Source organism: Hylobates moloch, unplaced genomic scaffold, assembly GCF_009828535.3.
Source record: "Hylobates moloch isolate HMO894 unplaced genomic scaffold, HMol_V3 SCAFFOLD_12, whole genome shotgun sequence".
In the NCBI taxonomy this organism is placed as follows: domain Eukaryota; kingdom Metazoa; phylum Chordata; class Mammalia; order Primates; family Hylobatidae; genus Hylobates; species Hylobates moloch.
Genome location: NW_026652287.1, coordinates 36,904,435 through 36,932,327, shown reverse-complemented (window position 1 = coordinate 36,932,327; position 27,893 = coordinate 36,904,435). Strand labels below are relative to the sequence as shown.

Genomic DNA, 27,893 nt, shown 5'->3' with positions numbered 1-27,893 from the left:
CGGCTCTCTATGGAGGGGCGGCGGGGGTGGGGATTCCTGCCTCATTTGGCACCGAGGGGGTCAGGGGGGTCAGGGGAGCCATCTGGGGGACTGGGGGGTGGGGGGCCGGGGCCTCCCGTTTGGCACATGGTGGGGGAGGGGGAGGGGGAGGGCCCAGCCTCGGGGGCCTCCCCGGAGGCGGCGTCTGCGGTGGTGGCAGTGGCGCCATCCTCCACAGAGGATTCCATTCTCAACCCCTCTTCCGAGGGTGCAGGGGGGTCGGGTCTTCGGGGAATCAATTCTCCACGGGGCCTGAGGATGGACAGAGGAGAGAGAGAAATGAAATTACTAGGGGGACAGCCTCATGGCTTCTAAGTCACTCAGCGGAAAAGCAAAGCCCTCACCCACAGGGGCCCAAAAGATCTGCTCTGTTCCCTCTCTACCCCTCTTCACCTACCCCTCTTCTCCCCTCTGCTCCAGCCACTGGGCCTCACCTACCCCTCTTCTCCCCTCTGCTCCTAGGGGTCCTCACCTACCCCTCTTCTCCCTTCTGCTCCAGCCACTGGGCCTCCTGCTGTTCCTCCAGTGCTCCCAGCAAGGTCCAACCCCAGGGTCTTTGCACGTGCTGTTCCTGCTGCCTGGAACATTCTTCCCACGTGACTCAGGCCCCACCTGCAACGTTCCCTCCACAGAGTCCTTCCCCAACCATACTGAAGCAAGCAGTCACCCCTGCACACTCGTCTTTCTCGCTCGTTTCCCTCTGACTGCTTTGCGTTTGTCACTCTGGGATGACCCTGTCCTTGGTTTTATTGTTGTTGTTGCTGCTTTGTTTTATTTTGAGACAGATTCTCACTCTGTCGCCTAGGCTGGAGTGCTGTGGCGTGATCTCGGCTCACTGCAAGCTCCACCTTCTGGGTTCATGCCATTCTCCTGCCTCAGCTTCCTGAGTAGCTGGGACTACAGGCGCCCGCCACCACGCCTGGCTAATTTTTTGAAGTTTTATTAGAGCCGGGGTTTTACCGTATTAGCCAGTATGGTCTCGATCTCCCGACCTCGTGATCCACCCGCCTCAGCCTCCCAAAGTGCTGGGATTACAGGCGTGAGCCACTGCGCCTGGCCGACCCTGTCCTTGTTTTTTTGGTTTTTGTTTGTTTGTTTTGAGACGGAGTCTCGCTCTGTTGCCCAGGCTGGCATGCAGTGGCATGATCTTGACTTGCTGCAACCCCTGCCTCTCGGATTCAGGCAATTCTCCTGCCTCAGCTTCCTGAGTAGCTGGGATTACAGGTGCCTGCCACCACACCTGGCTAATTTTTTTTTTTTTTTTTAAGATAGTCTTACTCTGTCGCCCAGGCTGGAGTGTAGTGGCACGATCCTGGCTCACTGCAACCTCCACCTCCCAGGTTCAAGCAATTCTCCTGCCTCAGCCTCCCGAGTAGCTGAGATTACAGAGGTATGCCACCATACCCAGCTAATTTTTGTATTTTTAGTAGAGACGGGGGTTTCACCATATTGGCCAAGCTGGTCTCGAACTCCTGACCTTGTGATCCACCTGCCTCAGCCTTCCAAAGTGCTGGGATTACAAGCGTGAGCCACCACTCCCAGCCCACCTGGCTGATTTTTTAATTTTTCATACAGGCAGGGTTTCGCCATGTTGGCCAGGCTGGTCTCGAACTCCTGACCTCAAACGATCCGCCCGCCTCGGTCTCCCAAAGTGCTAGGATTACAGGTGTGAGCCACCATGCCTGGCCTACCCTGTCCTTGTTGAAGAGCTTCTTGTCTCCTTGTTCCTATAGAATGTAAGCTCAATGATGACAGGGGCTGTGGTCACTGCTGTGTCCCCAGCATCCCATCTAGCACAAAGCACCCCTTTTCCCTGTGAAAAGAGCTCTCCTCAGGAACTCCAACCAAACTTTCCTATGACTCTAGATCTGACTTCCCTGGGCGAGCAGAATGAAAGCCCCATCCATTGTACAGACTAGAAAACTAAGGTCTGGGAGGTGCAGGTTCTCGCTGGGGGCCTCATACCAGGCTCCCTCATGGTCCACCCTGTACTTCTTACCTGGGGGGCCTGGGTCAAGTCACTGCCTCCCAGTTCCTGAGCTTCAGTTTTGCTCTTTCAATGGGAAGCATGACCTTCATGCTTCATGGAGACTTTGGGGTATGTGGCATCTCCTAGTACCCAGTAAATGTTTGCTAAGTGGGCAGAGCCACACTGAGCAGCGCAGAGGAGAGGACCCGCCTCAGGCCCCCAAGCCATGGTCTTGGGAGCCAGACAGGCTCAGCAGCTCGCAGCCTATGCTGCCGCAGGAATATTTGTCAACTGAGCAAAGGGATTTGGGGTTTGGCACAATCGTGCCTTCCGTCTCCTCTCCTGGTGATTAAAGGTGAAGTCATTCTCGCTTGCCGGCCCTGCCAGCTCAGCCCTGACTCACCACTTGGCAGTGTCCCCATACCCTGGAATGCACCCCCACCCTGTCCTCACAGAGGCCCTGAGATGATGGCCTAAGGGAGGAAGTGACATTCTGAGTGAAGCCTGAGGATGCAGCCAAGTGAAGGAAGAGTCAGCCCCCAGCCCTGTCCCGCCTGCCCTTGACTCTCTGCCCTGTCCAACCTCTCCATTCCCACGGCCCTGGCTCACTCCTTTCCTCAGCCTTTCCCCAGCCTCCCAGCTCCCATTCTTGCCCTTCTGCCCCCAAGAGACCCCAGAGCAGTCTTCTTACACCCAACATTGACTTCCCTCCCCTGCTTATAGTCCTCCATGGCTCCCTAGCACCCCCAGGACAAAGTCCCAGCTCCTCAGTGCACCCCCTGCCCTCTCTCCTCAGCCCTCCATGCGCTCTAAGTAACCCTCAGCCACACCAGTGTCCTTCTGTTCCTTGAGCGGGCCAAGCTCTCTCCTGCCTCAGGCCCTGTGTGCAAGCTGTCCCCTCTGCCAGCATGCTGTCCCCTTCCCCTTCACCTAGTTAATGACAACCAACCCTTCCAGTCCCCAGTTAAATGACACTTTTTTTTTTTTTTTGAGATGGAGTTTCGCTCTTGTTGCCCAGGCTGGAGTGCAATAGCTTGATCTCGGCTCACCACAACCTCCATCTCCGGGGTTCAAGCGATTCTCCTGCCTCAGCCTCCCAAGTAGCTGGGATTACAGGCATGCGCCACCATGCCCAACTAATTTTGTATTTTCAGTAGAGACAGGGTTTCTCCATGTTGGTCAGGCTGGTCTTGAACTCCTGACGTCAGGTGATCCGCCTGCCTCGGCCTCCCAAAGTGGTGGGCTTACAGGCATAAGCCACCGCGCCCGGCCTTAAATGACACTTCTAAGGGGAAAACAAGGCCCTTTCCTCTTGTCATCTGCTTTCTCTGCAAGCCTGAGTTTGCAGTTATTCATTTGTGATAGCAGTGTGTGGTCAGCGTCTGCGGAGAGGGCCAGGCAGGCTCACCCGTCTTGCTCCACACTGAAGCCCCTGTGCCCAGCATGGCGCCTGCACGCAGAAGATGATCAGAAAACATTGACTTAATTAAGTGCAGTAATAGCTAATAATAATAATAGCTAATGGGGCCGGGCACGGTGGCTCATGCCTGTAATCCCAGCTGGGAGGCTGAGGCGGGCAGATCGCCTGAGGTCAGGAGTTCAAGACCAGCCTGTCCAACATGGTGAAACCCCATCTCTACTAAAAATACAAAAGTTAGCCAGGTGTGGTGGTGGGTGCCTGTAATTCCAGCTACTCAGGAGGCTGAGGCAGGAGAATCGCTTGAACCTGGGAGGGGGAGGTTGCCGTGAGCCGAGATCACGCCATTGCACTCCAGCCTGGGCGACAAGAGCAAAACTCTGTCTCAAAAATACTAATTAATTTACTAAATAATAATAATAGCTAATGGTTAGAGACTGCTGCTGCACCAACAGGCTCCGTGCTGCATACACGGGAGGATTAAGTCATTTAATTCCCTCAGCAATCTCACGAGTTAGATCTTGTTATCATTCCCACTCTACAGATGAGGGAACTGAAGCACAGAGAGGGAAAGCGACTTGCCCCAGGTCACACAGCTAAGAAATGGCAGGGACAATATCTGGACTCAGGCAAGATTGGGGAAATAGGAGTGAAACCCTCCAATGGCGCCTTCTACCCTAGCTCTGATACCCGGGAGCACCACCTGTCCCGCCGCGCTGGGCACAAGCCCTGGGTACTGGGGTGTTCCCTGGCTCGGCAGCAGAGGGCAGCAGAGAGCCCAGTCCCGTTCCAGTCCTGCGCTGGGACCTGCCTGTGTGCCCTCCTCTCCCAGAGAGTGAGTGGCCTTAGCATCGCTAAGAGTTGGAAACTAGGGGCGACATGACCCCTCTCCCAAGGTGGCCACGAGGATTAGCGATATGGCGCATGTGAAATGCCAGGAAAGAAACCTGACCAATGTTCACTACTGGAGAGGGCACAGACTCAGAGGCTGCGCAACTGTGGGTTTGAATCCCAGCTCCTCACTTCCCTCCGTGCCTCAGTGTTCTCTTTTGTAAAATTGGGACCAGACTGGCCAGGCCCAGTGGCTTACGCCTGTAATCCCAGCACTTTGAGAGGCCGAGGCGGGTGGATCACTTCAGGTCAGAAGTTGGAGACCAGCCTGGCCAACATGGTGAAACCTTGTCTGTAGTAAAAATACAAAAAAAGTAGCTGGGCGTGGTGGTGCACGCCTGTGAACCCAGCTACATGGGAGGCGGAGACATGATAATCGTTTGAACCCAAGAGGCAGAGGTTGCACTGAGCTGAGATTGCACCACTCCCTCCAGCCTGGGCGACAGAGCGAGACTCCGTCTCAAAAAAAAAAAAAGAAAAAAAAAAGAAATGAGGACGAGACTCGAATCCACCCCATGGGATCGCAATGAACATTAAATGGGTTAAACTGTGGTGAGGCACTGCAGGGTCCACGCGAGAGCAGCGGTGCCGCTGTTACTGCTCTCTAACCCCCAGCTGTGTCCTCCCTGCTCTGGTTCACACCAACCAGCTTTGAGCACTGTGGGTTTCTCTCTCCTTGTCTGCCCTTGAGCACCGTGTTCCCCCAACGGAGGTGGGATCAGGATCCGGCAAGTGCCAGGCCGGAGTCTGAGCCCAGAGATGGGACAAAATGGGCAAGAGTCAGGGGTGGGGGTAATCCCCACAGAAGGCGAAACTGAGGCTCAGGGGTTGGGGACGGCCGGCCTGCCTGCCTACGACCGTCTGATGGACATCGCCTGGTCTGAGCTGGTTCCAGAGCTGGGTGGGGTGTCTGTTGACTGAGAGGGGAGAGAGAAGAGACTGGGAAGAGAGAGGCAGGGACATTGAAAGATGGTCACAAGAAGTTGGCAGTGGAACATAGGGGAACAGAGATGGGCAGAGGAGGGGGCAGGGCCGAGGATATGGTACCTGCGGGCCGGGCGTCGGGGGCCCGGGCGGGTGGCCCCGGGGTCTCCAGCGCAGGCGAGACGGAGAAGCGGGAGAAGCACAGCGGGGGGCCTGGAGGGGGGAGGAGGGGGAAATCCTCCGCCCACTCGAAACTGCCTCCTGCGGCAGAAGGAAAGACCGCGGTCAGGCCGCAGGCACCTGCGGCACTCCCGCCCTCTGGTCCCGCCCCTCCCGGCCAAGCCCCTCCCACCCAATAGACCCCGCCCTGTCCGCCTCATGGCTCCCGCCCCCTCCCACCCCATTGGGCCCGCCCTCACCAAAGCCGCTGTCGTTGCTGGGAAACCCATCTCCGGGGGTGGCGGGGTGGGGAGGCGTCGGGGGCGCTGGAGGCGTTGACGGGTCCGTGTCCCCCTCGGGGGGGGCCTGGACGCTCAGCTCGTTGGTTGGCGTCTCCTGTGAAGGCAGATTAGGGGGAAGCCAGAGGGGACAAACCTTCACGTCCCATTTACCGCATCTCCCAAAAGCAACAAAACCGGCTAATATTTCTGGGGCTCTAGGAATCCCAATTTGTAATCACTGACTCGCACGCTCTGCAGAGGTGGCTGGAGCCCCTAATCTGGCTTCGAAGCCTTGGGCCAGCCTTAACCTCAACCTGGCCCGAAGCTCCTTACCTGACAGCGGAGCCCCGCGCACAGCTAAGTAGCCCAACGCAGGGATCCTCTCCTGGCTCATTAACGTGAGGCCTCCACCGGATCCCGTAACCCAAAGCGATCTCCATAAGCCCCACCCCGTCCCCGTCAGTCCCACCCACCTCTGAGATCTTGACCTGCTTCAGTGGCCCTCCCAACCCCTGCCCCATCCTAAGCGCATCCCGTGCTGAACGCAGTGACCCTGCCCCTGAGCCCTCCCTCAGAAGTAGACCTGCTCCCGCCCTCCAAGTCCCACCCCTCTGAAAACATTTCAGTGGCCCAGGCCCCAGTTCTTGGCCTTGTTTCCATTCCTCTCGTAATCTCAGCCCAGTATGCCCGCCCCAGGTTCATCTAGACAAGGTCCCAGTTCCTCAGCACCACTCGCCCTCCCTTTTTCTCTTCAACGCCATCTCCTGTGTTTTTCTTTTTGTTTTAGACAGAGTCTCACTGTCGCCCAGGCTGGAGAGCAGTGTTGTGATCATGGCTCAATGCAGCTTCAACCTCCCGGGCTCAAGCGATCCTCCCACCTCAGCCTCCCGAGGAGCTGGGACTACAGATGCGCACCACTACACCAAGATAATTTTTTTCTTTTTAAGAGATGAGGTCTCGCCATTTTGACTAGGCTGGTCTCGAACTCCTGACCTCAAGTGATCCTCCCGCCTCGGCCTCCCAAAGTGCTGGGATTACAGGCGTGAGCCACCCGGGACAGGCTTAATTCTTAACACAATCCTCAACCCATCTCTCTAAAGACCCGTCCCAGTCGTTAGGTTCGCTCATCCCTGACCCCACCCCAAAATACCTTAAGACTGCCTGCTCCATCTCTGAAGCCCACCTGCAGCCTAGCCATGGCCCTTCCCTGGTGGGTAAGATCTGCTCCCTCCCGAATCAGCCCTACAGACACTAGAACTCTAGTCAACAAACCATGCCCAAACTCTCACTAGGTCTCTTCACCATCCAGGCCTCTTCTCAACACTTCCTCCCTAGCCTCTCCAGGATCCCATACTTGACTACCCAGTACCCCCTCTTTCCTTCCAGACCCACCCTCTCTCTCCAGGCCTCTCCTCGCCCTCTAGACCCCGCCCCCATCACAAGCCCTGCCCTCACCCTAGGTCCCACCCCAGCTCTAGGCTCGGCCCGTCCTCCTGGCCCTGCCCCATTGCCAGGCCCTGCCCTCACACTCAAAGCCTCCTCCCATCTTCCTAGTCCCGCCCCATTTCCCTGACCAGTCTCTCCCCAGACCCCGCCTTCACCCCTCAGGCCCTGCCCGCGCCCTGCTCGATCCGCCCCGCCCTAGGCTCCGCCCCCATTCCAGCCTTGGACTTTCTCCAGGCCTCGTCTTGCCTCGCCATAGGCTTGGCCTCCCTCAGGCCCCGATCCAGACTCTGTCCGGATCCTAGGAGCGGTCTCCTTCCAGGCCCCGCCCCCGCTCTAGGCTCAGCCTGCCTCCAAACCCTGCTCTAGACCCCGCCCCACCCTAAGCTCAGCCTTCGTCTAGGCCCCGCCCCAGACCCTGCTCCTCTAGGCTCGACCTCCCTCCAGGCCCCGCCCTGGGCTCCGCCCCACCCTAGCTCGCCCTCTCCCTGGGCCCCGCCCCACTCTAGCTCGGCCCCGCCCCACTCTAGACTGGGGCTCCCCTTAGGTCCCGCCCCACTTCAGCTTGCCCTCCCTCCAGGCCCCGCCTCACTCCAGCTCGGCCTCCCTTCAGGCCCTGCCCCATTCTAACTCGGCCTCCTTCCAGGCCCCGCCCCATCCTAGCTCGGCCTCCCTTCAGGCCCCGCCCCACCCTAGCTCGGCCCCGCCCCACTCCAGCTCTACCTCCTTCCAGGCCCCGCCCAACTCTAAGCTCGGCCTCCCTCCAGGCCCCGCCCTGCTCCAGCTCCGCCTCTCTCCAGGCCCCGCCCCGCTCTAGGCTCCGGCTCGCTCTAGGCTCCGGCTCCCTCCAGGCCGCGACTCCGCAACTGCGCCCTCTCGGGTTCCGCACCTGGTCGAAGAGGTAGACGGTCACGTCCCCGTGGAAGGAGACCATCTTGCGCTTCCTCTCCAGCTCGCTGTCCTCTGGCTCGTCGGCCCCGCGCGGAGACTTGAGCAGCCCCCGCAGCGGGCGGGCCGCGTCCGCGTCGGCGCTGCTCACCACGACGGGCACCGGGGCTGCTCGCGCCCTCCCGGGGCCCCGCGGCCCCGCCGCCGCGCCCGGCGCCGCCGCCTCCTCGTCCTCCTCCTCGTCCTCGTCCTCGTCCTCCCCGTCCTCCTCCGCCGGCCCCGGCGCCCCCGCCCCGCCGGCCTCCCCGCCAGCCGCCCCGGCGTCCGCGCCCTCCCACGGGGGCCGCCGCGGGCCCGGCCCCGGGAACGGCGTGAGCGTGAGCGGCGGCAGCGCCAGCGAGAGCCGGGAGAGCCTGGCTGCGAGGGGAGAGACCTGGTGAGCCCCTGTCCCGGTGAAACTGAGGCAGGCCCTCCCACCTAGCTGTGTGGCCTCAGGTAAGCCCCCCCGCACAATCTGGGCCTCAGCACCCACTTTGTGAACGGAAGGGCTGCACCGGGGCATTTCTCCAGGCAGGGTGGGAAAGGTCCTCTCCAGTGCCAACGGCTTTAAGCCCCAACTTCCCACAGCCCACCAGGCCCTCGTGCCCTGACCTACTTGATCTCTCTGGCCTCTGTCCCCACCTCCTCTGGCCTGACCTCCATCTAGCCACATGGGCCACCCCACCATTCCTCCCACCGAGTAGCTGGGACTACAGGCGCACGCGCCACCATGCCCGGCTAATTTTTTGTATTTTTTTTTTGGCTCTGTCGCCCAGGCTGGAGTGCAGTGGCGCAATCTCGGCTCACTGCAAGCTCCGCCTCCCGGGTTCACGCCATTCTCCTGCCTCAGCCTCTCCGAGTAGCTGGGACTACAGGTCGCCACCACGCCCGGCTAATTTTTTGTATTTTTTAGTAGACACGGCGTTTCACCGTGGTGTCGATCTCCTGACCTCGTGATCCGCCCGCCTCGGCCTCCCAAAGTGCTGGGATTACAAGCGTGAGCCACCGCGCCCGGCCCAGATCCACCTCTTTGAACCTCTGTTTCCTCACTGGCAAATGAACAAGGGTCACTTATCCCTCCATTACTGCATAAGTGAACTGCCCTTTCTGGGCTGATGGCAGGGGCAAGAGGAGGGTGGAGGTGGGGTAGGGAGAAAGATGAATGCAGACGGTCCCTCTCTGGTCCTCTTTCTCTGTACTCAAGTTTTACTACCTTTTGCTATTCTCTAAACATGGTGAGCCAGTGCCTATCTCAGTGCCCTCTATCTAGAACACTCTCCCGCCGATGTCCACCTGCCTCACTCCCTCCTTTCCTTCACATCTGCTCAAAAGTCACACTTTTGTTGACCAGACATCTCAGGGTGATGGGGTTACGGGTGATGCTGCATAGAGAGAGTGTTTTGTTTTGTTTTTTAAATGAAGTCTCGCTCTTGTCGCCCAGGCTGGAGTGCAGTGGTGCGATCTCGGCTCGCTGCAACGTCCACCTCCTGAGTTCAAGCGATTCTTCTGCCTCAGCCTCCCTAGTAGCTGGGATTACAGGCACCCGCCACCACAGCTGGCTAATTTTTTGTATTTTTAGTAGAGACAGGGTTTCATCATGTTGGCCAGGCTGGTCTCAAACTCCTGACCTCGGCCGGGCGCGGTGGCTTAAGCCTGTAATCCCAGCACTTTGGGAGGCCGAGGCGGGCGGATCACGAGGTCAGAAGATGGAGACCACAGTAAAACCCCGTCTCTACTAAAAATACAAAAAAATTAGCTGGGCGCGGTGACGGACGCCTGTAGTCCCAGCTACTTGGGAGGCTGAGGGAGGAGAATGGCGTGAACCCGGGAGGCGGAGCTTGCAGTGCGCCGAGATCACGCCACTGAACTCCAGCCTGGGTGACAGAGTGAGACTCCGTCTCAAAATAAATAAATAAATAAATAAATTGCGCCTCCCAGAGATTATGCTGAAACTGTATTTCCTATGTCCACATCTAAACAAGGGCTATTTATTTTTACCCTTCATTTATCTTAAAGAGTTCTCTGTGGCAAAACACTTCCTGCATTCCTACCAAAACTTAATTTTCAGAAAGGCATATTTGTGCCTTCCAGCTCACTAGTCCCATGGTGGTGGAGTTGAGTCAGGGCAAGATCTGAAGCTCCCTGGGTCCCAGCCTTGGGCAGCTCAGGGCCTCGCACACAGGAGGCCTGGCACACTGGATAGAGCCTTAGCTTATTGGAAAGTTGTTTTTGTTTGTTTTTGTTTTGGGTTTTTTGGGAGACAGAGTCTTGCTCTGTCACCCAGGCTGGAGTGCAGTGACGTGATCTCGGCTCACTGCAATCTCTGACTCCCAGGATCAAGCGATTCTTGTGCTTCAGCCTCCCAAGTAGCTGGGACTACAGGTGCATAGAGACAGGGTTTCGCCATGTTGTCCAGGCTGGTCTTGAACTCCTGACCTCAGGTGATCCGCCCACCTCAGCCTCCCAAAGTGCTGGGATTACAGGCATGAGCCACCCACCGTGCTCGGCCCATGCCTGGCTAACTTTTGTATTTTTAGTAGAGATGGGGTTTTGCCATGTTGGCCAGGCTGGTCTCAAACTCCTGACCTCAAGTGATCCTCCTGCCTCAGCCTCCCAAAGTGCTGGGATTACAGGCATGAGCCACTGAGCCCAGCCAGCTTATTAAGTTTAAATCAGCACATGCTGGCAGCCTGGGGGCCTTGAGCCATCCACAGACAGGCTTCCTTTGAATTGGCTGCAACCATAAAAACAAAACAAAATAACCAGAGCTCTAGTTTAAAAGGGAAAAGTAGCAGATTCGCCAACACCAGGTGCACATTCCTGAGAAGTGGCTGCCCCTTCTATACAGGGCATTTTCTTCTGAAGCCCCACTCTGCCTCCCCAGCATGCTTCATCCGTTTCCCTATGTCGTCTGGCCCCTGTGGGCATGAGTTTGAGACCTCTGGTCTAAGTGAGTTGCAGTAATAAAAGCAGGTGCTTACTGAATCCCTTGCTCTGATTAAGTGCCTTGGACGTCCTAATTCATTTAACCTTCACAGCAACCCTATGACGTAGGTTCTATCCCTGCCATCCGTTTGTGGCAGATGGGTAAACTGAGGCACCGTGCAGCAAGGACATTTGCCCAAGGCCAAAGAGCTAGAGAGGGGGCCCAGCCAGGATGTGAGCCCAGGTGGTGCAGGCTTCAGGACCTGCATTCATCACTGCCAGCCCGACCCAACATCTTTACCCACACTCACCCTCCGCACGCCTCGGAAACAGCCGGACCTCAGCCCTGACTGTGCCCCGCAGCCTCCTCACCTTTGATCTGCTCGCTGTTCCCCTGAGGGGGTCCCAAGTCCAAGAATAGTCGTGGCATCTCGGGGCCCTTCCTCTCGGGCTTGGGGGGGTCCCCGTCTCCGCTGGGTGCCGTGTCTCCGCCGGCCCTGCTGTCTGGGGCCCCGGGCTCTCCCTCGGGGGCCACCTCCGGTCTGGCTCTCGGGGGCGCTGGCTCCAGCCTCCTCGGCTGTGCCTCCGGTGGCGGTGGCAGCGGTGGCGGCGGTGGCTGCGGCCTCGTGTTGTCTACCCATCCGGCCTTTGCGCCCACGCCGCTTCCGGGGCCGCCGCCGGGGACCGTCCCCGTGCCCACTGGGGCTCGGCCCCCACTCCCGAGGTCCAGCCTCCCAGCCCCTGGGGCTCTCGGCGCCCCCCCAGTCTCGGGGGCTCTCCTCTCGGTCCCGGGTTCCAGCGTCCCGTTCTTGGGGGCTGGGCCAAGGGGGCCAGGGGCTGTCTCCCCGCCGTTCCGGGAGGAGGCCACTGCGCTGGGTGCAGGGGCTCTCTCCAGAGAGGTCTCTGGGGCTGGCTCCCCGATCGTGGGGGCTGGACCCCAACTCTCGGGCGTCTTCTCCCAGGGCCCTGGGGCTCTCCAAGGCCCAGTCTCTGGTGGCCTCTCCGTGTTCCTGGGGAATCTCAGGCCCCCATTCTCTGACACCTTGTCCTCGCTCTTTGGGGGTGTCAGGCCCCCATTCACCAGCACCTTCTCCCCGGCCTCTGGGGACCTCAGCTCCCCATTCTCCAGCGCTTTCTCTTCCCTCCTTGGGGGTGTCAGCTCCCCATTCTCCAGCACTTTCTCTTCTCTCTCGGGGGACCCCAGGGCCCCATTCTCCGCCGCCTTCTCCTCGATGCCTGCCTTCTCCTCGATGCCCGGGGCTCTCTGGTCCCCGTTCTCCAGCACTGTCACCCCGTTCACTGGGAGGCTCAGGCTTGGGGCTTGTTTCCCGTTGCCCAGGGCTGTCGGGTCCCTGTTCAGGCCCGGGACTTTCTCTCTGTTCCCGGGGCCTCTCCCCGCCTTCCTGGGTCCTGTCTCCCGGGCTGTCGCCCCCTTCTCCCCCAGGAGGTTCCTTGTCACATCCTCCCGCAGGGACATCAGCAGCTGCTCCGTGCTCACTTGAACCACGAAGGTCGGCTTCTCCTGGGGCCCCCGGAGTGGGAGCGGACCCGGGTCTGGAGGTGGCCGGGGCGCTCCTGGGTCGGGTGGCTCGGGGGGAGCCCGCGGCCGAGGGACCCCTTCCTCCTCGGCCGCCCCCCCACCTGGGAAGGCTCCCTCTGGGGAAAAAGGGGTCTCGGTCTCGTAGCCGCTGTCCCCCGGCTTGGGGCCCGGCGACGAGAGGCCTGAACCGGGACTGGCCACGGCCGAAGGGGGGTCGGGGGACGCGGCCGGGTCCGCGGGGGCCCGAGGAGGTGGCGGCGGGGGGGGGGGGAGCGGGAGGTGGCCCCCGCCCGGGGTACTGGGGCGCCGCCGCCCCCATGAGGGGGTCCAGAAACTCGGGGGGGGCCGAGGCGGGGGGGGCCATGGGCAAGTCGGCCAGGGAACCCCGCTCTGCCCGCAGCGAGGAGTCGTCCTCGGGGGGGTGGGGGCAGCCAAGAGCAGGGTGGCCTCCCCAGCCTGCTACGGCGTCCCCCCGCTCCAGTGGCAGGCAGGAGCAGGCCCCCTCGCGGCTGCACAGGGGACAGGGTAGGGGACCCCGGCGGCTCGGGCCACCTCCAAGGCTGCTGCTGTCTTCCCCTGGGGAGCTGCCCTCCTCCTCTTCCTCTTCTTCTTCCACCCACGGGGCGGTCCCCCGCTCCCCCAGGACCTCGGCAGGGTCTCCCGCCAGGGTCTCCCCGGCGCCCCGGCCCTCGGGGTCCCAGCCGCTCAGCAGGAAGCTGCCTGACGCTGAGGACTGGGCTGGGAAGGGCCGGGGCGCAGGGAAAAGGGGGGAGGCCCAGGTCTCGGACACCAGCTGGGGGACCTCGGAGGGGGCCTGGGGGGCCTGAGGGGCGGGCACTCCTGGGTCCAGGGGGTCCCAGTCGTTGGGGAAGAGGGGCTCAGGAGGGGAGCCGTGCTCCTCCAGGCGGATGTAGTACTCGCTGCTCACGGAGGGGCTGCGGGCGCTGATGACAGGCAGCACGCTGGGAGTGGACAGCGCCTCGTAGAAAGGGTTGGAGGGGTTGGCGTGGGGGGCCGGGGGGGCCGACGCCGGCTGCCAGGCAGGTGCCCCCCCACCCCGGCCGGCCCCACGCCGGGCCTTCTCCCACAGGCACTCGAGGTTGAGGCCGCGGCTGCTCTCGGTGACCGTGAGCACATCGTCGGGGTCGGCTCCAGGGAAGCCATCCAGTAGGGGGAACGGTGAGGAGAGGGTCCCCGGGCGGGGCGCACTGTGTGCAGGGGGCCAGGGCCAGGGGAAGGGACCGTCTCGGGGTGGGGGTGGCGGCGGTGGGGGCCGGGGAGGCCGCTCGGAGAGCAAGTAGGTGAGCTGCAATTGGAGATCAGAGGCTGAAGGGCGCTGGGCAGGTGGCCGCCAGCAGGACTGAAGAATGTCATACCTGGGGAGAGGTGGGGCAGAGTGAGCAGGGCAGAGACCCAGGGAGGGGACAGACAACCAGAGAGAGGGAGACAGAGACCCAGAGGGGAACAGAGACCCAGAGAGAGGGGGACAGAGACCCAGAGACAGAGGGACAGAGACCCAGAGAGAGAGGGACAGAGATCCAGGCATGGTAGCTCACGCCTGTAATCCCAGCACTTTGGGAGGCTGAGGCCGGTGGAACACCTGAGGTCAGGAGTTCAAGACCAGCCTGGCTAACATGGTGAAACCCCGTTTCTACTAAAAATACAAAAAATTAGCCTGGTGTGGTGGCACCTGCCTGTAATCCCAGCTACCTGGGAGGCTGAGGCAGGGGAACCGCTTGAACCTGGGAGGCGGAGGTTGCAATGAGCCAAGATTGTGCCATCGCACTCCAGCCTGGGCAACAAAAGCAAAACTCTGTCAAAAAAAAAAAAAAAAAAAAAGAGAGAGAGGGACAGAGACCAAGAGAGAGGGGGACAGAGACCTAGAGAGAGAGGGAAACACAGACCCAAAAAGTGGGGCAGAGATCCAGGGAGAAGAGGGGACAGCAGAGGGCAGAGATTCAGAGGAGGTAATTGGGCTGGGGAGCTGGGTATTGAGACCCAAAGAAGCAGGGGTGGGGGTAAGATGCCCATAGAGAGAGGCTGACAGGGACCTGCAGGCACAGGGGACACAGCAGCAGATGGGAACGTCTGGTGAGGGTGGTGGTGTCCCCGTTTGCGCTGTGAGCTCTGGAATCAGACAGGTAAGAAGCAGGGACCTCTTAGGGTGAAGTGGGTTCAAGTCACATCTCTGCCATTCCCTGCCTGTGTCCCCCTGCAAGTAGCAGATGCTGGCAGAAAGGGTGGGGACAGCCCCTCTTCACTCTTGAGGGGTGTGGAGGGCGAACGGGATGTGGGTGATGTGGGAAACGAGGCGGGGTGCTGGGACCATCCTGGGTAGGGTGCGGCAGGCCAGGAGTCCAGGGTGGGCTAGCCCTCACCAGTAGTCCGCGTAAGGCAGCTTGAGCCTCGGCCGGGCCAGCTTCACATGCTGCTGGCGGACCACGAAGGCGAGGACCTCCTCGTCTGACAGGTGGCGGTAGGGCTGGGCCCCAAACTCAAACAGCTCCCACAGGGTCACCCCCAGGGACCTGCAGAGAGCAGAGAGAGGTCAGAGCCCAGCCCTGACCCACGCGGGCCTCAGTTTCCCCATCTGTAGAACCGGTGGCATCTAGTAACCCTTCCACCTTCCTGGCCTGCCTCGGCCTCCGCGGCCCGTGGTCCTCACCAGATGTTGCTCTCGCGGCTCTGGTCCACCACCATGAAGGTCCCGTGGAGCTCCCCGAGGAGCTCGGGAGCTGCCCAGCGCAGCGGGATCCACAGGCGCTCTGGGGTCAGGTAGTAATCCTCCTGGGGGACCCAGGGCGGTGTCAGGCGGGTCAGGGCACACCACAGCCCCCACCCCGACAGAAGGAAGCCCTACCTTGTAGTTGCTGTGGGCCAGCCCGTAGTCTCCGATACGCACGGTCAGGTCAGAGGTCAGCAGGCAGTTGCGCAGGGCCAGGTCGCTGCGGGAAGAACGCGAGGAGGTGAGTGCAGGAGCAGCCCTCCAGCCACGCCCTGACCCCGCCCTTTCAAACTGACTCCACCCCTCCCATGACCCTGCCCCGCCACACTGACTCCGCCCCTTCCCTCTGATCTATCTCTCCCCTCTGACTGCTTTCACTCTCCCCCGCTGTCTTGTCTTCTCCCCACCCCTGGTTCCTCCAAGTCTCCTTTTCCTCTGCGCTGGCTCCTCCTCTTCTTCATCTGACCCTTCTGGCTTCTCCCGCTTCTCTGTTGGCTCCTCCCCCTCCTCTCCCGGCCCCCTCTCCTCATCACGTGACCCCGCTTTCCCCTCCCCTGGCTCCTTCCGTTCCTCTCCTGGCCCCTCCTCCTCTCCTGACTCCTCCTCCCTCTCCTGGCCCCTCCCCTATCTTGGCTCCTCCTCCTCTCCTGGCCCCTCCCCTCCCCTGGCTCCTCCTCCCCCTATCCTGGCTCCTCCCCTATCCTGGTTCTTCCTCCTCCTCCCCTGACCCCTGCCCCTCTCCGGTTGCTCCTCCTCTCCTGACCCTTTCTCCTCTCCTGGCCCTTCCCCTCATCACCTGACCCTGCCTCCCCCTCACTTGGTTACTCCCATTCCCCTCCTGGCCCCTCCTCCTCTCCTGGCCCCTCCTCCTCCAGACCTCCCTCGGTTCGTCCCTATTTTGTGTCAGCCAGTCATGGGTCCGCCCCCCCTTTAGCCCCTCCCTTGCGGCCTCACCTCCTTCCCCCTTCCCCTTAGTAGCTCCTCCCGCGGGTCCCCAGCCCGCCCACCTGTGCACGTAGTTGTGGGAATGCAGGTGCGCCAGCCCGCGGGCGATCTCTAGGCCCATCCTCTGCAGCGTCCGCAGGTCTCGAGGGGGTAGCTCAGGGGACAGGCCCTCGGGGGGCCGCTGGGCTCGGAGGTAACGCTTCAGGTCCCCCTGGGAGGGAGGCAAAGAAGGTCAGCACCACCAGCCGCTCAGGCCTCCAGCCAGTCGGCCCGGAGGATGGAATGGCCTCTGCTGTCACTGGGTAGCCCCTCTGAGCCTTAGTTTCCCCTGCTGCTTGCAGCAGGTAATAACACAGCCCATCTTGCCTGCTTGTTCAGGGCCGCCCCCAGGACAGTCAGCACTCATGAAATGTTAGGGCATGCCACACATCATCTACGATGGTGATGATGATGACGACGAAGCCCAGGGGCACCAGGCTTGGCCCCGGCCTCGTCCAGCTGCCCGCTCTGCCCTTCCCCAACCCCTCAAGACCCTCACCAGTTGACAGAACTCCATAATCAGCAGAAACGGCAGCGTCTCCACGCACAGACCCAGGCACTGGAGGACATTGGGGTGCTGCAGGCTCCTGTGGAGTGAGGAGGCGGCTGAGTTGGGAAGGCAGCCCCTTCCTCTTCATCCCGCCCCAACCTCCCAGCAGAACCAAACTGCTGCCTCCACCCTTTTTTTGTTGTTTTTGTTTGTTTGTTTGTTTTGAGACGGAGTCGCCCAGGCCAGAGTCCTGCCTCAGCCTCCTGAGTAGCCAGGATTACAGGCATACGCCACCATGCCCGGCTAATTTTTGTATTTTTAGTAAAGATGGGGTTTCACCATGTTGGCCAGGCTGGTCTCGAACTCCTGACCTCAAGGGATCCACCCACCTTGGCCTCCCAAAGTGCTGGGATTACAGGCGTGAACCACTGCACCCGGCCCACTCTACCTTTTTGATCTGTTTCCTTACCTCGGAGTCTCTCTCCTCGACCACACCCCACTCCTTCCCCGGGTCCTCATCTCTGGATGGCCCTCACTGGCCTGCTCCTGGGGGAGCAGGTCCCCAGGGACCCCTTTACCTCTCCTTCCTCCTCACACCTCACCTCCACCTTCATTCCTGCCCCTGACTCTTCTCAGTCTTCTCCTCCTCGTCCCCACAGCCTCCTCCCGACCTCCCTGGCTCTAGTCTCTCCCCTTCCCTTTGCCTCACCTGCTTTTCACCGCACACAGCCCTCTGTCGATCCCCAGCACCCCAGGATAGAGCGCCGGCTCTTTGATTCCTCCTGCTCCTCGGGCTGGCCCAGGAGTCAGCTTTATCCCATGTGGGTTTTCCCAAACCTGCAGGCCCTTGCTTAGGCCTGGGCCTTTGCACCTACAGTTTTTTTTTCTCTCTATCTCTCTTTTTTTCCTTTCCTTCCTTCCTTCCTTCCTTCCTTCCTTCCTTCCTTCCTTCCTTCCTTCCTTCCTTCCTAAATCCCTCCCTTCCTTCCTTCCTTTTTGAGACAGAATTTCGTTCTTATCACTCAGCCTGGAGTGCAATGGAGTGATCTCAGCTCACTGCAACCTCCACCTCCCGGGTTCAAGCGATTCTCCTTCCTCAGCCTCCCGAATAGCTGGGATTACAGATGCCCGCCACCAAGCCCGGCTAATTTTTGTATTTTTAGTAGAGACGGGGTTTCACCATGTTGGCCAGGCTGGTCTCAAACTCCAGACCTCCAGTGATTCGCCTGCCTCAGCCTCCCAAAGTGCTGGGATTACAGGCATGAACCACCGCACCCTGCCTGCACCTATGGTTCTCTCTCTGCAGAACGCCCTCCTCTCATCAGAGTTCTCTTGGCCCCCCCCGGGCCCCTGCCTCAACATCATCTCCCTGGGAAGCTTTGCTGCCCCCCAATGCCAGGTTGGATACCCTCCCCTTTACCCTCACGCTGTGGGAAAGAGTCAGACTCAGGGGTTTGAACCCTGACTCCCACTTTCCTAGGTGTGTCATCTCAGGCAAGTCACTTCGCTGCTCCCTGCCTCAGTTTCCCTCATCTGTAAAAGTGGGACAGCGATAACAACTTCGTCTGAGGAATTTCATGAGATCTGAGAGAAGCTGGTATGTGCTGAGATCCTAGCAATTACTGCTGTTTTAATGGCAACATATTATTTGATTTTATTTTTACCCTGCATTCTTTTTTTTTAAGACAGAGTCTTGCTCTTTCGCCCAGTCTGGAGGACAGTGGTGCAATCTCAGCTCACTGCAACCTCCACCTCCCGGGTTCAAGTGATTCTCCTGCCTCAACTCCGAGTACTTGGGATTATAGGTGCATACTACCACACTCGGCTAATTTTTGTATTTTTAGTAGATAATGGGGTTTCACCATGTTGGCCAGGCTGCTCTTGAACTCCTGACCTCAAGTGATCCGCCCACTCCGGCCTCCCAAAGTGCTCGGATTACAGGCATGAGCCACCGTGCCCAGCCTTCACCCTGCATTCTAACTGCATTTCCAGGGCTGCTCACCCTCCATGAGCTTCTTTCTGTCCTACATCCTTTGCACCTGCTGTTCCCTATGCCTGGAATGTACTTCCCATGGTGCTTTGCATGGCTGACTTCTCCAAGTCAACCCGGCCTCCCTGATGGTCCTGTCCAAGGTGGCCCCTGTCTCTGTCACATACTGCCTCATTTTCTCATGGTACTTGTCATTCTCTGACAGTTTCTCTCTGTCTCTCTCTCTCTGTCTTTTTTCATGAGACAGAGTCTTGCTCTGTCGCCCAGGCTGGAGTGCAGTGGTGCAATCTTGGCTCACTGCAACCTCCGTCTCCCGGCTCAAGCAATTCTCCTGCCTCATCCTCCTGAGTAGCTGGGATTACAGGCATGTGCCACCACGCCTGGCTAATTTTTGTATTTTTATTAGAGATGGGATTTCACCATGTTGGCCAGGCTGGCCTTGAACTCCTGACCTCAGGTAATCCGCCTGCCTCTCAAAGTGCTGAGATTACAGGTGTGAGCCACCTCGCCCAGCTGACAGTTTCTCTTTCTAAAATGCATTTCTGGCTTGGCATGGTGGCTCTCATCTGAAATCTCAGCACTCTGGGAGGCCAAGGCAGGAGGTATGGCTTGAACCTAGAAGTTTGAGATCAGCTAGAGCAGCATAGTGAGACTCCATCTCTACAATTAAAAAAAAAAAAAATAGTCCGGGTGCAGTGGCTCATGCCTGTAATCCCTGCACTTTCGGAGGCCGAGGTGGGTGGATCACCTGATGTCAGGAGTTCGAGACCAGCCTGGCCAACATAGTGAAACCCTGTCTTTACTAAAAATACAAAATAAGCTGGGCGTGGTGGCACATGCCTGTAATCCCAGCTACTCGGGAGACTGAGGCAGGAGAATTGCTTGCACCCGGGAGGCGGAGGTTGCAGTGAGCTGAGGCCCCGCCGTTGCACTCCAGCCTGGGCAACAAGAGTGAAACTCTGTCTCAAAAAAAAAAAAAAAGTCTGTAATCCCAACACTTTGGGAGGCCAAGGTGGGTGGATCACCAGAGGTCTGGAGTTCGAGATCAGCCTGGGCAACATGGTGAAACCCCGTCTCTACTAAAAATACAAAAAATTAGCCAGATGTGGGGGTGGGCGCCTGTAATCGCAGCTACTCTGGAGGCTAAGGCGGGAGAATCGCTTGAACCCGGGAGGCAGAGGTTGCAGTGAGTTGAGATTGCGCCACTGCACTCCAGCCTGACAACAAAGCAAGACTTCATCTGAACAAAAAAAAAGATAAATAAATGAAAATAAAAGTTAGCCAGGCATGGTGGCTATGCAGGAGGCTGAGGCAGGAGGATCATTTGAGCCCAGGAGCTCAAGGCTGAAGTGAGACTTGGGAAAAAAAAGTCTTTCTTTATTTATCTATTGTGTGTCTTCTCCACTAGGGGGTGAGCTCTCCTAGGATGAGAATTTGGTGTGTCTTCCTGCCTATGTCCTCGGTGCCTAGACTAGTAGATGCTCAATAAACACATGCGGAGAGAAGGACTGGCTTGGAGGTCTGCAGGAAGATGAGAACGTTTCAGGCTTGCAGCCCAGGGTCTGGCCAGGAGTAGGTGAACAGTAACTTACTAGTTATTTTCCTACTGGGGCCTGGTGGGAGGCAGAGCCACTTGTGTGCTGTGGGGCCACTGCCAGTACCCAGCCTTCTACTGCTTGTGTATAACCACGGCTCTGCTGTTTATGCTGTGTGTCCTCAAGAGAACACGGTCTCTTGCTCCTGCTTGGTGGAAGAATCGTGCAACAAAGTGTTGTTGTTATTGTTGTTGTTTTCTCACGCTGTCTCCCAGGCTGGAGTGCAGCGGTGCGATCTTGGCTCACTGCAACCTCCGCCTCCGGGGTTCAAACGATTCTCCTGCCTCAGCCTCCTGAGTAGCTGAGATTACAGGTGCCCGCCCACCACACCTGGCTAATGTTTGCATTTTTAGTAGAGATGGGGTTTCACCGTGTTGGCCAGGCTGGTCTTGAACTCCTGACCTCGTGATCTGCCTGCCTCAGCCTCCCAAAGTGCTGGGATTACAGGTGTGAGCCACCGTGCCTGGCCAATTGTTTGTATTTTTGTAGAGATAGGGTTTCACCCAGGCTGGTCTCCAAGTCCTGAGCTCAGGCAATCTGCCTGCCTTGGCCTCCCAAAGTGCTAGGATTACAGGCGGGAGCCCGACAAAGTGTTCATAAGTCTCCTGCCATGTGTGGGGCTTGAACAAGTGGCTGGAGTTCCCAGCATGGGAGACTTGGGGTGGCTAGTGTAGAAGGAAGCCAGGATTCACTGCACACTCACGAATCTGGCCAAGGCCGGCCGTTCTGCTGTCAAATTCTCCCAGCAACCTGCTAGGCAGGATGATGATCCCCATTTGATCCAGATGGAAACAGAGGCTCAGAGAGGGAAGCGACTTGCCTAGGGTCACACAGCTGGTAATGATGGGAACGTTGGGATTTGATCTCAGGTCTGTGGCTCGCTCAGCAAACGTCTACTGAGAGCCAACAGCACTTGTGCTCGGGTAACGAGACGGACCCTGAGCTGCTGCAAGTAGAGACCTGCACTGTCCAACAGAGCTTTGCGAAGGTGGGAATGTTCTGGACCAGCCCTGCCTACCAGGGGAGCCACTGGCCACAGGTGGCTATTGAGCACTTGAGATATGATGAGGGTGGCTGAGGAAATGTGTTTAATTTGATTGCATTTTAATTCGCTTACATTTTATTTATTTATTTATATAATAGAGACAGGGTCTCGCTCTGTTGGCCAGGTGGGAGTGCAGTGGTGCAGTCATAGCTCACTGCATCCTCCAATTTCTGGCCTCAAGTGATCCTCCCACCTTGGCCTCCAAAAGTGCTGGGACTACACGCATGTACCACCGTGCCCATCTTAGCTTACATGTAATAGGCATATGTGGCCAGTGGTTGCTGGCACAGGTTTAGGGAGAGACAGGCAATAAGCAAGTAAGCAGATGATATAGTGACAACCTGGGGTATGGGTTATGAAGAAAACACACGCCATGATGGGGTGGGGCATCCCAGGACCCTCTTTGGAAGGAGGGGAGGAGTAAGGGAAGATGTCTCTGAGCTGAGGCCTGAGGAAGGGAAGGGGCCCCATCCACACCTGGGGTTGAGCAAGGAGTGATATTCTAAAGAGAGAATATAGCCAGGACCAATGCACTGGGGCAGGGAAGAGGCTTCCGTGGGGAGGGTCAGTGAGGAGGCCAGGTTGGCTGGGGTGAGGGGGACAATGGAAGGAAAGGGACTGTGTCAGACTGTGCAGGGCCTGTGGGCTGTCAGGAGGAGCAGATGTGTCCTGTAGGCAGTAGGGAGCCATGGGAGGTTTTGGAGCGAGGGAGTGCCAAAACCCAATGTGTTTCTCAGGGTAAAGCCCACCTTTACAACTGTTCTGATAAGGGGTCTCTGCGAACACACCCTTTCCAAAACAGGGAACTCACTACCTCACAAGGAATTTATCTGGCAAATGTATACCTAGACGCCATCCTAGAAGCACTGAGAGTGGAGTAGAGACCAAGCAGGGCAGGGATGGAGCTCCACAGTGGCCTGCTCGGGCACCTGCTCAGGGACCTAGTCTGTGGCCTGAGGAAGGAAAGTACCAGCTGGTACCCAACATTGAACATGGGAATCTCACATACTCTCAGCTGCCCCCTTCATGAGGACACTGGGGCTTCCTGGACTGACTTTCCAGATGAAGATCCGGAGGCTCCCAGGGGAGAGGAGCAGGCCTCTAGCTCAGCTTCTGTGCTCCCGCCTCCTCCACCATCCTGCTTCTCACTTCCCACCCTTAGCTCGGTCCAGAGGAAGAACCTGAGGTTCAGGGAGGGAAGTTCTCCTGCCAGAGCTGCACAGCCGGGAAGAGGTAGACTCCAGGTGTGACCCCATACAGCGCTCCTTCCACTCCTGAATGTCACCTCGACAAGGCACACACCCACTGAGAAACCCTCAGTACCTGTACGGCTGTGCTTCCGAGATGAACTTGCGTTGCTCCAGGGGCCCCGCGCTGGCTCGGAGCTCCTTCACCACCACCTGGGCGGGGGTGTAGTCGGAGAAGATCTCTCCCAGGATCACCTGGTCAAGGGGCACCCAGGAGTCAGCGAGTGCCGTTTCCCCAGCCCCGTCCCCTGGGACCAGCTCCACTCCACCACACAGCTCCCAACCCGCGGCTCCTTCCCAGCTTCTCCCTCCACATCCCACCACCCTTGAGCCCCACCAGACATGGGGTGAGACACTCACGGGCCCAGAATCCGATGGACGCAGGGACGGATGGAAGGATGGACAGACGGACGGACGCGTGGAGAGCCGGGTGGCGCGGCAGAGTGGTCAATGGAGTGAGGAGGGAGGCGCTGACTGACAGATGTCGGGGATGGGGCGGGTGGGAGCCGGTGAGAGGTGGACGGAGGGGCGATGGGAGGCTGAGGGGGCACGGGGAGGAGGCGAGGGACAGATGAGAAGTGGTGAGAGTAGGGGTGTGGACACAGAACAGGAGGACAGCTCGGGATCCATGGAGCCCTGCCTCCCTTCCCCAGCCCACTCACCTTCCCAAACCAGCCACTCCCAATCTCCTGCAGGTAGCTCAGGTGCTGCCGGCTAAGGCCCAGGGGGGTGGTCATGTCTGGGGAGGGCAAGAGGGGAAAGCCCCTGAGTCTCTCCCCCTTCCCAAGTGCCACCAACACACCCCAGGTCAGTGGGGACTGGGGGTCAGAGCAGACATCACTCTCTTTTCATTGGCTGCCACCCACATTCCATGTCAGAATCTCAGCTTCCTCATTGGCTGCTCACAAGACTCCAGCATCCAATCAGTCCTTCCCTTTAGCATCCCAAGCTCCTATGATGTGATTTCAGCCTCCCATTGGCTGCCTCTGAGACTGTGCTCTATGCTAATCTCACCACTGCTTGCCCCACAAGAATCCCCAAATCTGGTTTCGGATTAAGCAATGGCTTCCACCAAGATGATCTTTGTCTGCCTCCCCATGGGCTGCTTCCAAGATTCCAGGGCTCCCACCTATGCCTTTCCCATTGGCTGCCGCTTCTCTCAACCGCCCCAGCCCCTGAAGGAACACACTCAACATCTTCTGGCCTTTCCCAGGACACCATGGGATTCTGGTCATGGCGTGGGGCAGTACCTGAGTGTGAAGGCTGCGGGGCAGGCATTGGCAGGGAGACCTCAGCCAGCGGGAGAATGTAAACATCAGGCAGCGACTGTGAGGAGGAGGTCTCCTCCGCCGGGGGAGTGTATTCCCCGGAGCAGTCCTCCCCTTCAGGGTTCTCAAACTCCTGGGGCCGGGAGAGGAGAAGAGGGGTGGAAGAAAGCAGGGCTGAGAGACACGCCATCGTCTTTCTCTGAAGTTTGTCTCCCCTTCATTTTTGTAACTGTCTCCCAGTCCCAGCCCAATTTCCATCCCCCATTTCTCATCCCAAGGCTCCAGATCCTGCCATAGCTTCAAGCTAGAAGGTGCTCTCGGATTTACTGCCCTTTTCTCCCCACCAACCACCTGTGTAGGGGGTAAAGGCCTTGCTGGAGTCTTCCTCCCCAAGTTGAATCCCCTCATGCACCTCACCTTGAAGCCGACATCGCCCCGTTTGCAGCACAGACAGGTGAGGAGGAGGAAGATGAAGGCCAGCAGGCCAGAGCAGGAAATGAGGACCACAGCGTAGGGAGGAGCCAGAGGAGCCCGGCCCAGGGCGAATCCATCTGTGGGCACAGGGCTGGGTTGGGGTCCCAGCTTCAAGTCCCTGGATACCGGAATCTTACCCCCTCCCGTCCCGGCACGTCTTGGACTACAACTCCCATGATGCTCTGCGACCAGGGTCCCTTGGCAGAGGTGCAGAATGGCCCAAGGCATTGTGGGAGTTGTAGTTTGGGGCCTTCCCAAGTGGTTGGATTGGGGGTGGGGTCTCTCTTCTCGTCCCAAACTGGGACCCCCCCCCCCACCTCACCCCACCCCATCCCGTCACCCCAGGTTTGGATGAATTCCAATGAGGGCTGAAGGAAAGAGGAGTGATAGTGAAGCCTGGAGCTTGCAGAATTTAAAATACGCTCCCATGGACAGTCTCATTACCCCTCATTGGGGAGGAGGACTAGCTCTCAGCTGCAGGCTGGGAGAAGATTCTTGCCCCATGCTGGAACCCCCCAGTTTGTGGGGTTGAGATGTGTCTCTTTTAGGGACGCTTGGCGCACACCGATGTCCTCTATCCCCAGCCCAAGACCCAGAGAAGGGAACTCCGCAAGCCCTGGGTCTCTCCAGAAGCCAGAGACAGCCTCCCGTGTTGTGTCCCCCTTAGAAATAGTATTCCTGTCCTCTGCCCCCAATTCTCCCAGAGGCCCTGTCCTTCCTCGGCTTCCTGCACACACCAGCACAAATACATCCGTGCACGCTTACACACATGTTGCCCAAACGGAGCCCCTTCCCCACCCAGCCCCCAGCCTCCCTCCCACAGGCCCTGCTGACAGAGGCACCGTCCCCGCCGCTCCGGGCCCGGCTGGGCTGCGGGAAGACGCGCACCAGGTGACGGGGCAGGACCCGCAGACAGACCCCTGGGCAGACAGCGAGGCCGCCGCGGGGGTGGGGGCCACCGGACAGACGGATGGCCCGACAGACTCACCGGGGTGGGCCGGGGACGCCAGGCAGCCGGAGGCGGAGACGGCCGCAAGGAGGATGAGGGCGCCGGGGGCAGGCATCTTGTCGAGGATGGCAGGGAGGTGGAGGTGGTGGCGGCTGGGGAGGAGGGGGGGGCGGGCCCTCAGCCCCCAGCCATGGGGACCCGCGCGACCCTGGCCTCCTCCCGGCCCAGGAGAGGGGCAGGAGACGCAGGACAGGGGGAGGGAGGGGCTGCTTGCTGGCTCAGGTACCCCCCTCCCCCTCTTTGAAGGGACAGACGGATGAAGGGATGGAGAGGCGGACAGAGGAGAGATGCTGGGGAGCCGGGGTTGCTGGGGTGGGGGGGAGAGGGTAGGATGGGGGGGGAGAGAAAGAGGGCCCCGCCCCCGAGGGCAACCAGGATTGGGGGAGCAGAGAGCCTGTCACAGGAAGGGTGGGAGGAGGGAGGATGGAGCGTCGTCATGGCAACTGGCTCCCCCGTAGAATTGGCTGCCAGGAGGGAGGGGAGGAAATGGGAGGGGGAGGGACAGACAGGGACCGGCACACACTTGCAGCGGGGGTTGGGGGGCAGGGCCCACGGGTGCCTGGCCCGGACACCGCTGTGACATGCCACCAGCATGGACACATGTGCTGCACGCTAAGATGTAGATGTCAGGCACGCGCAGCCCACACACAGCTGACACACGTCGCAGGGACCCTCATAGACAAGCGCATCACATACAAAGGTGGACAGCCATCAGCAGACGGGGACACGTACACGTCACACACAAAGACGCAGGGACCGCACTGGAAACTCACAGGCAGGCCAGCTTCCAGCACAGATGCACCCGGCCACGCAGGAACGTCAAAGCATCACAAAGACCCACACATACCCCAGACAAAGTAAAGCCCCAGATCCACAGACGCACACGCCACAGACAAAGATCCCCACGGACACCACTGTGACATGCTGACACTCATAGTCACAGCCACGAAGACAGTCCCTAGACAAATGGGCAACAAAGAATACCCACAGACACAAGTATCACATACATGCACGTCACACAGACATGCACAGACAGGAATTGCACAGACACACGCAGAAACACACATCACATGAACTAACATAGAAACAGACACAGCAGCTACACAGAGACAGTCACATCACATGAGTACACAGAAACATAACACATGCATGTATATGGACACGTAACATGCATCACTCACACGGACACAAGCTTCACTCACATGGATACACACAGACACGCTACATACACATGCGTACGGGCACACACAACTCATACATACAGGGCTACATAAATCACACGCAAAAATACACATAAATACACCACACTCTGATACATACAGACACATAAAACATGTACATATACACAGTCACACATTATACATAAGCACAGACATAGGCACACAGATCAAATACACAGACACACAGAGATGCACATATCACATACCTAAACAGGCATGGACACACACATCACAAATACACACACCTTTCACACAAGGTTACAAAGACACAGAGCCCCACCACAGTCACACATCACATACATAAACATGCACGGGCACACATAACACATACAAAGAGTCACACACCCACAGCACAGACACAGACACGCGCACAGACACACGGGTCGCAAATACCCACGTTTCCCGTGAGGTTACGCAGACATTACACAACCACAGCACTTGCCTCATACAAAAGATACATGATCATAGTTTATTTAATGTATTTATTCTTATGAGTATTTAGTCTGTGCCAGGTATCGTCCGCAGCGTTTTACACGTACAGAATTACCTCTCAATCCTCACAACCGCCCTCTGAGACAGGTATTTTTAAATCATGCCCATTGTACAGATGAGGCAACTGAGGCACAGCGCGTGGTAGTCACTTGCCCCAAGGCACACAAGCCGGGGAGTGGCAAAGCTGGGACTGGAACCCGGTCCATCGGGGACACCGACACATCAGACAAGGACACACATACATCACGTGCCAGGCCGCCGCCGTCTCGGGGTCACATCCCACCCTCCAGCGCCCCGAGCTGCAGACACACCCAGAAGCGCGGACTCCCACCCTGGGCGCGGACCTCTCCATCGTCCGTGAGCACCTGCGAGGCGTTCCCCTGGGTGAGGCTGGGCCGGAGCTGCGCACCCAAGACGCAGCCTCAGCAACACTCGGCGCAGGCGACCCAGCCCCCAACCCCAACCCCCAGCAGGGGCCCAGGGCTTTCCACCAAAACGCGCAGCCGTGGCGCACACCGGCCAGGCAGTGCACACTCCCCGCAGAGCGCAGCCGTCCTCATCGGGGGGTCCAGGGGAAGGGGGAAGGGGCTGCCCTAGCGGTGTCTCATTGGAGAAACTGAGGCAGGTTCATCGCGGGAGGGAGGGGGCGCACGGCCTGGGCTGCAGGGTGGAGGGGATGCAATCGGGGGGCGGGGAGTGAGAAAAAACGCAATTCGCTGCCCGGGTGGCTGAAGGGCACAGAACCTGGCGGAAGCAGAGGCTTATGGGAGGTGTAGTCCTGGCCTTGAGACTTGTAGGAAATGTAGTCCTGCTCGACCCAGCAAGGAGGCTCAGGTTAA

General features: G+C 58.9%; 1 protein-coding gene across 1 annotated transcript; it reads right to left on the bottom strand.

Annotated features, from left to right (window-relative positions):
* Nucleotides 1-138: 138 nt before the first annotated feature.
* LMTK3 (lemur tyrosine kinase 3) lies at nt 139-27,751 on the bottom strand. The gene is given in 17 exon segments (XM_032169273.2): nt 139-291; nt 5,364-5,501; nt 5,660-5,795; nt 8,013-8,428; nt 11,348-12,785; nt 12,787-13,891; nt 14,894-15,043; nt 15,181-15,302; nt 15,376-15,460; nt 16,248-16,396; nt 16,724-16,811; nt 22,668-22,786; nt 23,254-23,330; nt 23,842-23,992; nt 24,277-24,410; nt 25,322-25,434; nt 27,366-27,751. Coding segments are annotated over 17 exon segments (4,479 nt in total). The 5' UTR covers nt 27,407-27,751; the 3' UTR covers nt 139-274.
* Nucleotides 27,752-27,893: the final 142 nt, after the last annotated feature.